This window comes from Pogonomyrmex barbatus, unplaced genomic scaffold (assembly GCF_055798465.1).
Source record: "Pogonomyrmex barbatus isolate J1 unplaced genomic scaffold, ASM5579846v1 scaffold14, whole genome shotgun sequence".
Classification (NCBI taxonomy): Eukaryota; Metazoa; Arthropoda; class Insecta; order Hymenoptera; family Formicidae; genus Pogonomyrmex; species Pogonomyrmex barbatus.
This window is the reverse complement of record NW_028297110.1, coordinates 767,913-781,501: the sequence shown is the minus strand read 5'-3', so window position 1 is coordinate 781,501 and position 13,589 is coordinate 767,913. Positions and strand designations below refer to the sequence as shown.

Sequence of the window (13,589 nt, the reverse complement as noted above, 5' to 3'; positions counted from 1 at the left end):
TAAAATTATGCGAAATATCGTGTATCGAAAAATATCACTCGTCATAGTTAAATGACATAGATTTTTACCTGTACCGTATTTAAATAATATATAAAAAAAGACATTAACAATTATCAACAAACTAGAGAAAGTAAAAATCTTAAAAGTCATTTTAATTCCACATTCAATTTCAACTATAATTTCTTCATAGATATTCAACTTTAATTATATTTTTAAAATGTTTACGATAGGATAATCAAAATGAACCAACTTTAGGATTTATAAATTTTTTTTTGCAATATTGGAACTAGGAACTTAGAAAGTAATTATGACAAAGACGATGTTTTTATAATGAGAAATTATGATTTACTGTATTTATATAGGAAAAAAAGGAAATACGAAAGGAAGTTCCTCGTGTACGCACTTTATATGATAAAAATCAAATTTGTATTGCACAAAATCTGTTTATAATAAAATTATAGACGAATGTAATGGAGGTAAAGAATGTTTTAATCTTTTATGTAACAAAATGACAATTACATACTATCTGTTTAATATTAATATAGGTAATATATTTTATCATAAGATTATTCTTAAATATATGTTATAAAATAAGAAAGAGTTAAAAATTGACTGTATAAATTAGATGTTTCCTTTAAAAAGAAAAACAGATGTTTTTGCTACAGTAACGTGTCTTCTGAACGAATATATTCTCCAATATCTGCTTGATGAAAGCAAATTGTTTGCATGAGATCCGCGTGTTTGCAATCTGCTGTACTTTTTGCAGCAACACCAAATCCCTGAAATCAAATGGAGAATACAAGTTTCACAATACTTTATTACCTTTTTCAGACGATATTTGAGTAAGAGCGATTTTCAATTATTGCCTCAAAAAATTATATTTACTACAAACCAAAGGTAAGTCATTCATAGAAAATACAACAACGCCTTGATACTGAGAAGTGCCTTCTGTTATACGAGCAAGGCCTGATTTCGTAATATGATGTCCATATAGAAATTGTTGTTCTGCCGAAGGCTTTACCCAGATTTTATGCTATGAGAGAATTTATTCAAGATAAGTTTATAATTTATTTATATCTTATGTATTTATCTATATCTTAAATACATTTAGAATTACATACTCACTTGTGCATAAGGTGCTAAATAATGTAATGCAGTAATATGCAGCTTGAATTTTCCCGATTTTGTGAATTTACCAAAGCAAGTACCTAAGCTTAATAAGTGATCAGGTCCTACATTATTCGCTAAAGATAAAATCTTTTCCGATACATAATATACCCTGTCTTTCTTTTCCCGAAAACAATATATACCATCTGGCCGATCTATCAAATTCTTTACATTAGGGCCAATACTGTGAAAAAATAATTTATGATAAATATTCGTATACTTGTAATCTATAAGCAAAAAATTATGAGTCAAACTTGTTGCTTACTATTTAGTTAGCTTCTCGAATACGAGTTTTGTTCTTTCCTCTGATAGTTGCTTCATCTTTATCGCATACACAATTGAAGAATATACAATTAATTATTTATCTCATACATTTTCTTCAGAAGGTTTTCTTTGCCATGTGATATCCTCACAACTCAACCACTCAACACGTGGTGTAGCGACATAAACGCCATCGGCTCCGCTCGGCTAGCAGCCGTATCGATTTGGACGAAAGATTTTCAACCTATCAGCGTTCGAGTCAAGGTAGTATACACATATCGACGTCTCGACTCGCAACTGTCGATTGTTCGATTGTCGACCGCGTGCGCTACGCGTCACCGTCCGTCTCGCGTAGGGCTCGAATCCCGCCTCGCCGCCGTCGGGGGAGTATTTTTGCTGAGCTGGGCCCGTGTTTACATCCGGAGAACCCTCAGCGTGAGTCATCCTGCCCCTTTTCATCCTTTCCTCGCGATCGCCCTCTCCGACACGAACGCGCGTGTTGCCAGTTATTCGAAATTTTCCAACACTTTCCCGTCGACGGCGAGAGGGAGAGGAAGATAGAGAAAGGCAAAAAAGACGGACGGTCTCATCCTCGTGCTTATTGGACTTCCGCGCGAGATCGAGGCGATCGAAATGAAGGTGACGGTGACAACGCTCAGCGACGACAGTGTCTTCGTCCTCGATGTAAGTGAGGAACTGGAACTGGAGAATTTCAAGGCATTTTGCGAGATCGAGAGTGGCGTGCCGGCCCACGAGATCGTGATCGCGTTTAACGGTCTACCGCTCATGGACGATAAGAAGTCACTGCGCGATCATGGGATTCGCGACGGCGACGCTGTCATCCTCCAGCATATGCACCAAAGTGGCAGCGACCTGAACCTGCAGCCCTTCAACAGAGGTGGGTGTGAGGACTCGAGTGATTTACTTGCGTAACGGATCATTAAAAATTTTCAACCGAAAATGTCAATTGTTATTTTCATAAACAGATTCTGTTTATCTAGTTGACGTCATACAGTTGATAGAGAGCAGATAGAATGTACATATTGATATTGATGAAATCTTGATTTTTAGACCTTTGGCTTCTGCTCGAGTATATCTTTGTCAAATTTAACGTTCAATTTTAATATTCTAAACGTTATTGCGCGAAATTTATTTTATTCTCTTTCATTCGCCGCATTTCTTTACATTCTATGCTCTGCTCCGGCTATATACAATATCTTGTAAAAAAATGAACATACTAAATTTGAAGAAACGTCACTCTAGCCATTCCGTTACTGGACTTCAGTTCCATCAGAGTTCCTGGAGCCAGCAATAATCAGCGTCCATCACCGATTGCAAACAACAGAATACAAAATCCTCGCAGTGAGGATGATCCAGCTATGATAAAAAACATGTTCCTAGCTAATCCAGATCAGTTGGCGTTGCTGAAGCAAAATAATCCCAGATTAGCTGACGCTTTATTGTCAGGAAATCTTGGTGAGTAGCTGTGATCCAAATACAACAGGCTTAATAGGCGTTTTGTATTTTTGGTCTAAATATTCGTACATTATAGATAGATTTTCGACTGTACTCAGAGAGCAGATAGCCGCTCGAGAAGAACGGCAAGCGCAACGGTTGAGAATGATGAACGCTGATCCTTTTGACACCGAAGCACAGCGACTAATCGCTGAAGAGATTAGGCAGAAGAATATCGAAGCGAATATGGAGGCCGCGATGGAATACAACCCAGAGACCTTTGGCACTGTCGTTATGTTATATATCAATTGTAAAGTCAATGGATTTCCAGTTAAAGCATTTATTGATTCAGGTAAATTATTAGCTCAAATTATTTCTAGAAGCAAGTAGCAAGTAAAAATGCATTGTCTCTCTTCCACGCGCGTGCATTGTCTCTCTTCCGCGTGCGTTTCTTAAAAAAGCATTTAAAACTTTGATTTTCGTCATACTTGAAATTATTTTTAAACATCTTTGTTCTCTGTTCTCGAAGAAGAGAAGAGGAAGGCTGAGTAAAGATTTATTTTTGTGCGCACATGTCGAATAATCATTCTGCATAGCATGCAGAAAAACAACTTAATTTTAGAACGTATGACCTTTGTCCGCGAAAATAACGAAAAAAGAATCTGCTCTTGATTTAAATTTATATTCTGATCCCTCGCGTGTTTGTAGTACGAAAACTGAAGGAAAAGTGTTTTGCGCCATTAATTCTAACACAATAGATTGAAGATATTTTCTTATCAAGGTGCACAAACCACTATTATGTCTGCTGCCTGTGCTGAGAGATGCCACATTATGCGCTTGGTCGACACAAGATGGGCTGGTGTTGCTAAAGGTGTCGGAGTACAACGTATAATCGGTCGTATACATATGGTACAAATACAGATCGGCAACGACCATTTGACAACATCCTTCAGCGTTCTCGAGGAACAGCCCATGGATATGCTATTAGGTTTAGATATGCTCAAGAGACATCAATGTTGCATAGACTTAAAGAAAAATGTCTTGAAAATCGGGACCACTGGCACTGAAACTCCATTTTTGGCGGAAGGTGTTTCTTCTTCTTTTTTTTAATTAATTATTAAAATTAATTAACGTTAAAACTTAAGAGAATATGAAATATGAAGAAATGTTAATAATTTACTAATTTTTATTTCTACAGGCGATTTACCAGAATGTGCGAGATTGAGTGGAAACAGCGATGAATCTTTAGATGATAGAGATCTCCAACGAGCTCTCGAGGATAGTACAAGAGATGCTAAGAAGCAGAGGCAGCAGCATCATGGTAAATATGTATTAGCTCAGGCTATCCCTTCGATCCTTTTGTCCTTTTTTCTTCGCTTCATTTATTGAAATTAAATATTTTTCATTTTTACCTTACTTCCTTGCCTTGTCTGTTTTTAATATATTTTTATAGTTATTTATTTAAATAAATTTCAACTATCTTATTTCTCTGTAGATCTAACTCAAAATTATGAAAATAATTTGATTAATTTTTAATTCGGTTTAATCATTATTATTTGAGATATATAAAATATTTTCTTTTCTTTTAAAAAGCATAGATGTAAGAGTTTTTTAACACATGGCAATGATAAACATTTTTATAAAAATTTCTTAGACGGGCAAGGCAATAGTAATCAAGGGTCAAATAGACCTCCTGCCTTAGAGACTACAATCTATCCGCATGATCCGTTCACGGAATCCACAGTCAAGGAACTAGAAGCTATGGGTTTTACCAGAGCACAAGTCATTGCAGAATTACGTCGATTTAACGGAGATAAAGCGCAGGCTATTGCTGCGTTATTCGCGAAATCATTAAAATTTTAAATGTTAAAAATTGTCACGTGCAATTCGAATATCCGAATTATCGAGAAAAAACAGATAAGTATAAATATAAAGCGAAATTGTGAATATATGATAGGCAATAAAGATGGAGGGGACCCACAATGTTCAAAGCAATTTTTAAGTATCATCTAAGCGTTATTGTCGAAATAACTGTTTCTAATATATTTCTAACTGCTAAGTCGATTCTCCGTTCTATGAAATCATTAAAATCAAGTTATCTTTCCTTATAATTTTCGCTTTTATTCTAATTGAGTATACGTGTCATTAGAATAAAAACGTCATTGTACGGGCTTTCTCTATTACTCACTTTTAGTGAACAAATATAAATAACAAAAGAGTAGCATGAGGAACGTTGCTTTATGATTGCAACGAATCATAAAAAGATATCATAAAACAGCTCTTTAAAAATCTGACAAATTGGTTAATAATTTTGATATTGGTGATATTGAATCGAATTTTTATAACTCAAAAACAAATCGGTGAACATTAAAAAATATTGAAGTCTGCGTAGTTTAAAAAATGTTGTAAAAATTGAATGATTCAAAGATTTCGCGTATAGGAGATAAGAAGTTATATATTTGAGATACAGCTTTATATATTTTTTTATTATGTACGCATGTGCATATAACGCCTAAATATAAATTGCATTATTTCCAAGTAGCATAGTGAAGCTGATAGAAAGATGAATTAAATTGACCTAATAATTTAATATAATTAATTGCAATTGCGTATACTTGCGATAAATGATACACTGACTAACAAACTTTGATTTGGATATTATATTGGTCTTATAAAAATTTCATAGACTTGCATATACACAGTTGCTAAAAAAAACCGGCATAAGCGATAAGATTTTTCTACATATTTCGAAAGATATAGCTTTTTTCGCAATATTCTTTGTAATTTTTTATTTAAGTGGTGAATATGGACAAATGTGTGTGTGTGTGTATATATATATATATATATATATATATATATATATATATATATATATCTAATATTAATAGATTAAATCGACTGCGAAAGGGGATAGAATCTTTATGCTAGAACATCGACTATGGTTTGATAATGTTTCAGAGACTCGTCTTTGATGTTGGACTCGGCTCAAATTTAGTTCCTCATTATTTACCGAAGAAAATGTTGACTCTGTATATAAAATGATAATGACAGGCAAATAGAAAGATTTTCCATTTTTTTTACAAGATGTTTGTTATAATAGCAGTTATGAACAAGTATGTCTTCTACACAGTGCGCATCCAATTTATAGATATATCGATTTTATACTGCTGCTATTTTTCTTTTGACACGGTATTTGGTATTATTGTAATTTTTTTGTCATGTAATAAAAACATGAACGATATGACTTTACTTATTATTTCAACTGAACATTAATTTAACAAATATTTTAAACAATTATATTATGTAATTGTAAATATTGTGTGTATTGCAATTATTTTATTTCGAATTGCACTTGAAAATTTATTTTTATTCGTATATATTTATCCCTTTTTAAACAATGGATACAGAAATAATTTTCATTTATAGTTTATAATCTGAGTAATATGGAATGATAGTAAAGCAATTATTTTAAAACCAACTATCTTAAATAAAAGATTCTAGATTGAATTCCTGCCGCTTTGCTTATGAAGAAATTTTAAACGGAAAACTTCATTTTATGTGATAAAAACAATATAATAAAATATATTGAGTAAAAATAGTTCGGTAATACTTTTTGTAAACTTTTGTATAAAGGATTGTATAAGGCCGATTGATTGGTATAAGAAAGAATCTTGTTATTCTCTTTTTTTATAATTTTGCAATCTGTTTTGTTTACAGTTTACAAAGATAAAAAATGATTATATCTATTACAGATGTAATAATAGTTTCATTGAGATATCACTATTTTCTCATTGATTGTCAGGTAGTTCGCCGTCCATCCAGTTTAGAGTCACGATTTTTCCTGTACGAGCGGATTCTTCGCAGGCCGTAGCGATTTTACTCACTGCTAAAATCTCCTTTGACTTGACCATCGATTCAACTTTACCGTGCACCACGTCAATGAAGTGATCAAACTCTCTTCGATAGCCGTTCAAAAAACGGCTGGCGAACGAGTACCAGATTGGGGCAGTAGTCGGTCCTTGCAAATCGTAGTGCCGACAAACTGAATGTATCGGCTGCTCGTTGTCGGCTAGCACCATACCTTTTGGACCGAACGCCTCTAACCGTTGATCATACCCGAATGAGCTGTTGCGTGATAAATCGATCATGCCGAGTGTTCCTGATGGAAAGTGCAAAGTTGCTGCGACCGTATCGAAGTCGTTAATCGCCTTGATCTCTGGGATGTTTGCTTCAGCCAGGACTGAAACCTGCAATCGCATTTACCACCATTTTTTTGGACAAGTTCAAAACGGTTCGAGCAATTTTTTAATTCTTCGAATAATTATGAAAGTTGAAAAAATTCGTCTTTCTTAAAATAACTATTGTAACTATTGTATACAACTATTAAAATAACTATTGTATACAAATAGATCAAATTCAGATATATGTAGAGACCGCGCACCTTGTCTGGATATTCTCCGATAACCCAGGTAATAATGTCGATATCGTGAACCATGCAGTCGTGGAAGATACCGCCTGATACTTTCAAGTACTCTATCGTGGGCAGAGGAGAATCGCGAGCGACCGTTTTAATTGTGTGAACGTGTCCAACTTCACCTTTGCGAACACGTTCTCGCACGTTCGAGTAGCTCGGATCAAATCTTCTGTTGAACGCGCAAAACAATGGCTTGCCAACCTTCTTGGCTATTTCATAGCACTTTGCAGTATCCGGGCGATTCTCTGCCACAGGTTTCTCGCAGAATACCGCTTTTTTCGCTTGCAAAGCTTTAATAATGATATCCTCGTGTGTGAAAGTCGGCGATGCCACGATGACCGCGTCAACGCTTGGATGGAGAATTATAGAAAGCGAAAATTACATTTACTTGTGCAAAATACATTTGCTTGTGCAGATATAAATTTACATTATAAATATAAATATTCTAATATGACGACTTTTATGGCATAAATATGGCATAAATTTATATTGTAGCATACAGTGTATATTTAATATAGCTTTTAATGCAACTTTTCTACTTTTAATTTTACATTTGTTTAACTTTTGTTAACTTGAATATTACGTTTAACAATATCGAATACTGTCACATTTGCTAGCAGAAGTTTTTTATTTAATACAATTACTTACTTGGGATCTTTGAATACTTTATCAGATTGTTTGCTATTTAGAAATGTGACGTCATCCAAACGCCAGTACTTCCGCATTTTTTGCCAATTACTCTCGATATCATCAACAATATATAGAAGTTGCGCTCGTGTACTAGATACTGTAGACATTAAATGTATCGTTCCAGCACGACCCACGCCAAACAGGGCCACTTTAACTATCGGTTCATTTTGATTATCTGCCTTTAGAGTGAGATCTTCCATATATCTACGGAAGCCACACTTTTCTATTAATATTCTATTAAATTTTTTTTGTATATATTCTGTTAAATATAAGAATAAAAGATCTCGCGGATATCTTTCAGATATCAGTCCTCGAATGTCAAAAGTGAGAAAATATATGTTAACGCGTGAAATAACAAGATAACGTAAGAGAAACTCATTTACATACTTGATTACTGAAAATTATAAATCAAATGAAATAAATGAATAAAATCAATTTAATATAATTGACTTATTAATAGTTAACTATAATTTTGATTTAAGGCTAATGCGGATTTTTTTATTGCATATATACATACGCGCCGTAGACTCTTTTGCATTAAGCTTGAAATTATAAATAGAAATTATAACTCTATGGCAATAGAATTTCAGAAATATGAAAAATAAATATGCTTTAGAGATAAACCGTTTTTTCATCGGAACGATTTTTATCGATCGAATATTCATTCCGCATCATACGATATCAATGATCATACGATAGCGATACAATATGATACAAGCGATATGATACAAGCTAAAATGTTTACTCACTTGTTATAAAGGTAATCTTCCACAGGTGGTATAGGCTTCGGCTTGACATACGGAGATGTCTCTTTGAATTTTGCTGTTGCCATCGTTATGAATTATGGATTACACTCGAAATCTCGTGACTGAGAGACTATGATCTCGAGTTTGAGTCTCATTAATAGCCTTTTTATATACGAAGAAATGAACAAGTAACGAAAGTGGGGATTGCTTACTGTGACGTACATTGTTTGGAAAATTAATACGCTATTCATGTTAATAAACAAAAGATAAATTTTCTAATTTCTCAAAAGATATCATAGCTGGTAACATAAGTATGTATAATGATAAAAATTAGATGATCCCTGTTAGGAACATTTATTTTTAGTCTTCTCTAAATTCCTTCTTATTTTATTATTTTTATCTTTATTTTTATTGACATTAATATTTTATTGACATTAATATTTTTTTATTGACATTAATATGTATACGTAAAAAATTTTATTCTTTTCAACAAATATAAAGAAAAAAGAGATGAGTACCAAGTTTCTTGCAATAAACAATTTGAAAATTAATTAAAATAATCTCGATTAAATGTGTTGATTATTATATTTATGAATGTGCTTTGTCTATGTTAAATTTATTCTTTAAAATGAAAAAGAGTAAAAGTTATTCCACATTTCTTTGACAAAAATTATTATCTCTTTTCTCAAAGAAAAATGTTTAAAATAAAATTTGAATCTTCGAGATATATTTTATTCACGAATAATTTTTATAATTTCTTTTACTTATTTATAAACATTGAAAATATATTTATACTAGTTTAAAATAAAAATATTTTAACTTAATTATATATCCTCTCTTACAAGAAAATCATAAGAAAATTAAATTGGTTTGTTGGTATTTAAAAATATATAAAATTCTTTTTTCATTAATTAGCGTGTATTGTGTTGCTACGAAAATATTGTATATTTTACGCTTGGCTGCAAAGAAGGCTTCCAGCTGGTTCTATTCATTCATTAAATTTATTCACGAGCTTCACAATGAGAGAGGTTCAGTACTACGATGCACTTATCCAGAAAGAGAAAGACAGCAAGAGAGAAAAAGAAATGAAGATGGAATAAAATAGGGACAGACAAGACAACTTTAAAATGTTTCGAGCATATTCGACATGGCCAATCACGTATTCATAGTTATACGTAGATTCTAATTGTGAGTATATATATTTATTTAATATCGCTCTATGAAATTGCATTTAAACTTGTTCGAATTTCTATATAATTAGTAAATAATGCTTTACATGTCAAATCATTATCACGATGATTTATAACATACTAAATGTATAGAAGAGAGGAGCTTGTCGTTGCAATTCAACATTTTGCTCATTACTGTTTTACAGTAAAATTATGATAATATTAAAATATATTTGTAATATTAAAATATATTTTTCATAGGTCTCCAGCAATCTATTAAAACAGCCCGAAGCTAAGATCGTATATCGATTAATATGTCAATTTATTGAAACAATCTGAAAGAGCTGTTAAGATTACACACCGATTAATATGTTGATGTATATTACATAAACGATTTGACGTAAATTTCCATATGACCCTGCAGTATCATTGAAAAGACAAGGGTTATCAGCGAAATTATCACGTTACATATCGTATTTTTAAAACAAAAATAAATTGTAAAGAGGCATGCATAAATCGTACATGTTTGCTCATACAAACTAAGATCACGTAATAATGAGAAATCTATTCGAACGAATTACATAATTTATTTCAACAACGAACAATGTAACAAATAACAGAAACAAATTCTCGTAGAGTGCATTGTACGGCACGTTCACCAGAATTGACGGCGTTCATCAGAAGATTTCGCTGGCAAGATTTAATAAAACAGTATCCGGTGGTTTACTGCGCTTTTTTTATCCTGAAATCAATTGAGACGGATATTTTTATCATGCGATTAAAATTCAATTCAACAAATTCAGATTCAAGCGAAATCGATCTCTGAGAAATGAATTTCATTCTATCGATTTTAATAATCGTTTAATCGATAACTTAATTTAATAAAACCGAGAAAATTTTATTCTCGAGAAACAAAGAGGAAAAAGACGAGGTTTACTTAGTTCCTTTATTAGCCAGCACACTATATTATCTATCACAATTCATCATTAGCCTTACGATGCATTCGTTCGGGCACGAAAGCAACCTCATCCCCGTAGCTTTCCACGTACGCCGCTCTTTTCCTTCTATCACTTCCTGGATCGACGTCGATAAGAGCTATACTCGATCTAGTAGATCTAATAAACGAAAGTCATATCATTATTACGTAAAATATCTCATACGACGTGAATTTCTCATCAAGGTATTCTTTAGCAAATGTTTCTTTACGTTACAATAATCCATCCGACAGAACTCTATCTGTCATAACAAAGCGATTTAATTAAAATCTTTCATATCAGTATATTTCACAGATTAATATTTGAATTGATAATTGTCGCTCTTTGTACACAATTCAATCTACGCGCTATGGAGAAAATCTATGGATTGTATCTTTATTAGACTTATGAATAATTGAAAGCGCACGAATCAACATTCATATTGAAAGTAAGAAAAGTTGAATTAATGACAAAACAATTACCTTCTCTTACTCCCATTAAGATCCGCCGTTACCGTAAGAGCACGCGGCGTTGAGAAGTCGCATTCTAACGTAAAAGCGGCATCACCTGGCGTTAACAGCTCGTCGTCGTGCTGAATCACTACGATGTTGCTGTATTTCTCACCGTCCTTTCACCGAAATAATAAAAAAAAAAAAAATTAAATCTAATCAATAGCAATTGATAAATGCTTATTGGTATCGGAACACTTAAAAGTATTAAAATAATATTGCAGAAAAAATTTTCTAATCTATTATGCAGGTAACTTTTTTTTTTCGTAATAAAAGCAGACAATAATTGCTTAAAACGTTAAAAGGAAAATTGTTAAAACGTTAAGAAATAATAATTTAAAATTCTATATCATAAATATCGTAATTTATATACCGAAACTTTCCTGTTCCATTATTTATTTAAGACTAATGAATTACAATGTAAAAGAGAGAAAGAGGGAGAGAGAGAAGGAGAGAGAAATTGTAGAAATTAATTACAAGATATAATACATTTGAGGATATGAGATTGAAGATATGAGTGTACGAGTTATGCTTTCTATCATCAGTTCACGTATGTCTTATTATATGTCTTATTATATTATATGTTCATAATATAATTCATAAAATCGACCAAATATTTTAAAAGAATTAAGAACCTTTAGAAAGACATTATTCTTAAACGATTCTTTTAAATAAATAATAAAAAAATAGAATAAAAGTTCTTTCTTTTTATGAAAAAGTTTTATTTTATTTTCTATTTATTTAAAAAGTATTTATAATATCTTTCTAAGAACTTCTAATTTTTTGTTTAACTTTAAAAATATTTGATTGATGTGTTATATATCAGGCATATGCAAATGAATCATCTTACTGATAACGCTAATAAATGTGGGTTTAAACGATAGCTTTTAAATTAATAAACACATACTCTTTCGGTATCACATTTGTTTAAGGGGATGCTCATGGTGAAACTTCTACCGCGAACCGGATCGAGAAAGCAGGATGGTTCTCGAGAGTAAAAGCTACCCTGTGTGTAGATCACCCCCGAAAAATCCTCGGTGGTTTTAAGTTCGACAGTCATTTTTTCAGCACCACATCGCAATCCCACGCGATCGTAACCCTCAGTGGACGAACCTATCCGCATGTCTTTAGACAGATCCTGCTGCCAGATCTCCTCTGCGATTACGCATATCAATTGATAGATGTTTTTTATCGATTTTTATAGTGTTTAAGAAGTTTAAGAATAAATCCAAGTTGTAATTGTAAAGGAAAATAAAGCGAAATAAACAAGAGGCGTAAAGTTTAAAATTAAAAAAGAGTAACTCAACAGCGATCTATTTCACTTCTGTAGAAACTGATAATTTTAAATAGAATTAAAAGTATGCGCTTTATTTCTCAATATATAATTTCTTTAAATATATTTATGATTACACATTTTATAATTTAAAATAAAATCTCTGTCTGTCTTAAAATTCTCGACATGACACATTTTTAACAATCTTCTAATAAACCTATCTGTCAGCAGTAATCAAAATTTCGTTTTACGATTATTTATAAGAATTTCTTTCGTCGCTTTAGGATTAACGGGACACCGTGGAAAATCGCAATCTATCTCGGTTTTCTCTCACCTGCGTTGCCCATCAACCTGGCGTTTGTCAGGAATGTAAGAAACAGAATAGAACGCATGATCCCGTGGAAACGGTAAGCGGATGGACGAACGACCGTGAACTGGTGTTGCCGTAAACGCAAGTTCGCTCAATGCCAATGTGCCGTCCGCCTCCGTTACCTGTCGGGGTGACTTTCCTCCCTCCTCATCCTCCCTTCTCCACTTCGCAATTCCAATTTCAAATCGAATACTTTCACCTCGTGACAAGACGAACATCTTCGCTTTTCTTTTTTTTTTCTCCTTACATGTCATAGTCATCGCGCGGATCATCGATCATGTCGCGGCTCGTTGATTCGGAACTATAATCTCTCGTGTCGGCTTTTTTCTTCTATAAAACTCACGCAAATCATTTACGAGCGCATTTACGTCCTATCGAAAGCGCAAAGTATCTCGATTTTCTTCAACTTCTATCTCTACTTGGAGAAAGATTTGCATGTACTAAAAAAAAAACATTTAAGATTTTCTTTTATTATACATGTATATTGTAATTATGTTCTTA

The 13,589-nt window shown here is 32.7% G+C and overlaps 4 protein-coding genes across 6 annotated transcripts; 1 reads left to right on the top strand and 3 right to left on the bottom strand.

Annotated features, from left to right (window-relative positions):
- Nucleotides 1–468: 468 nt before the first annotated feature.
- Nucleotides 469–1,631, bottom strand: LOC105424860 (60S ribosome subunit biogenesis protein NIP7 homolog). The gene is made up of 4 exons (XM_011635329.3): nucleotides 1,433–1,631; nucleotides 1,126–1,351; nucleotides 893–1,033; nucleotides 469–779 (listed from the first exon to the last, which is right to left on the bottom strand). Exons 1-4 carry the CDS (start codon nucleotides 1,486–1,488, stop codon nucleotides 660–662), a joined length of 543 nt encoding a protein of 180 aa, XP_011633631.1. The 5' UTR covers nucleotides 1,489–1,631; the 3' UTR covers nucleotides 469–659.
- A 150-nt stretch (nucleotides 1,632–1,781) lies between these two features.
- On the top strand, nucleotides 1,782–6,124 carry rngo (DNA damage inducible 1 homolog rngo). Of its 2 annotated transcripts, none has more exons than XM_011635331.3 (6): nucleotides 1,782–2,326; nucleotides 2,692–2,904; nucleotides 2,981–3,235; nucleotides 3,665–3,970; nucleotides 4,082–4,204; nucleotides 5,842–6,124. In XM_011635331.3, exons 1-6 carry the CDS (start codon nucleotides 2,062–2,064, stop codon nucleotides 5,853–5,855), a joined length of 1,176 nt encoding a protein of 391 aa, XP_011633633.1. In that variant the 5' UTR covers nucleotides 1,782–2,061; the 3' UTR covers nucleotides 5,856–6,124. The 2 variants fall into 2 exon arrangements, with proteins under 2 accessions (XP_011633633.1, XP_011633632.2); XM_011635330.3 differs by having other exon boundaries at nucleotides 1,784–2,326; nucleotides 4,538–6,124.
- Nucleotides 6,125–6,552: 428 nt separating this feature from the next.
- Nucleotides 6,553–8,949, bottom strand: LOC105424859 (uncharacterized). Its single transcript, XM_011635328.3, has 4 exons — nucleotides 8,797–8,949; nucleotides 8,006–8,251; nucleotides 7,325–7,706; nucleotides 6,553–7,130 (listed from the first exon to the last, which is right to left on the bottom strand). Exons 1-4 carry the CDS (start codon nucleotides 8,877–8,879, stop codon nucleotides 6,672–6,674), a joined length of 1,170 nt encoding a protein of 389 aa, XP_011633630.2. The 5' UTR covers nucleotides 8,880–8,949; the 3' UTR covers nucleotides 6,553–6,671.
- A 1,580-nt stretch (nucleotides 8,950–10,529) lies between these two features.
- LOC105424858 (uncharacterized) lies at nucleotides 10,530–13,546 on the bottom strand. 2 transcript variants are annotated; one of them, XM_011635327.3, is made up of 5 exons: nucleotides 13,053–13,544; nucleotides 12,353–12,600; nucleotides 11,419–11,564; nucleotides 10,959–11,077; nucleotides 10,530–10,704 (listed from the first exon to the last, which is right to left on the bottom strand). In XM_011635327.3, exons 1-5 carry the CDS (start codon nucleotides 13,108–13,110, stop codon nucleotides 10,700–10,702), a joined length of 576 nt encoding a protein of 191 aa, XP_011633629.2. In that variant the 5' UTR covers nucleotides 13,111–13,544; the 3' UTR covers nucleotides 10,530–10,699. The 2 variants fall into 2 exon arrangements, with proteins under 2 accessions (XP_011633629.2, XP_011633627.2); XM_011635325.3 differs by lacking the exon at nucleotides 10,530–10,704 and having other exon boundaries at nucleotides 10,894–11,077; nucleotides 13,053–13,546.
- Between the last annotated feature and the right edge of the window lie 43 nt (nucleotides 13,547–13,589).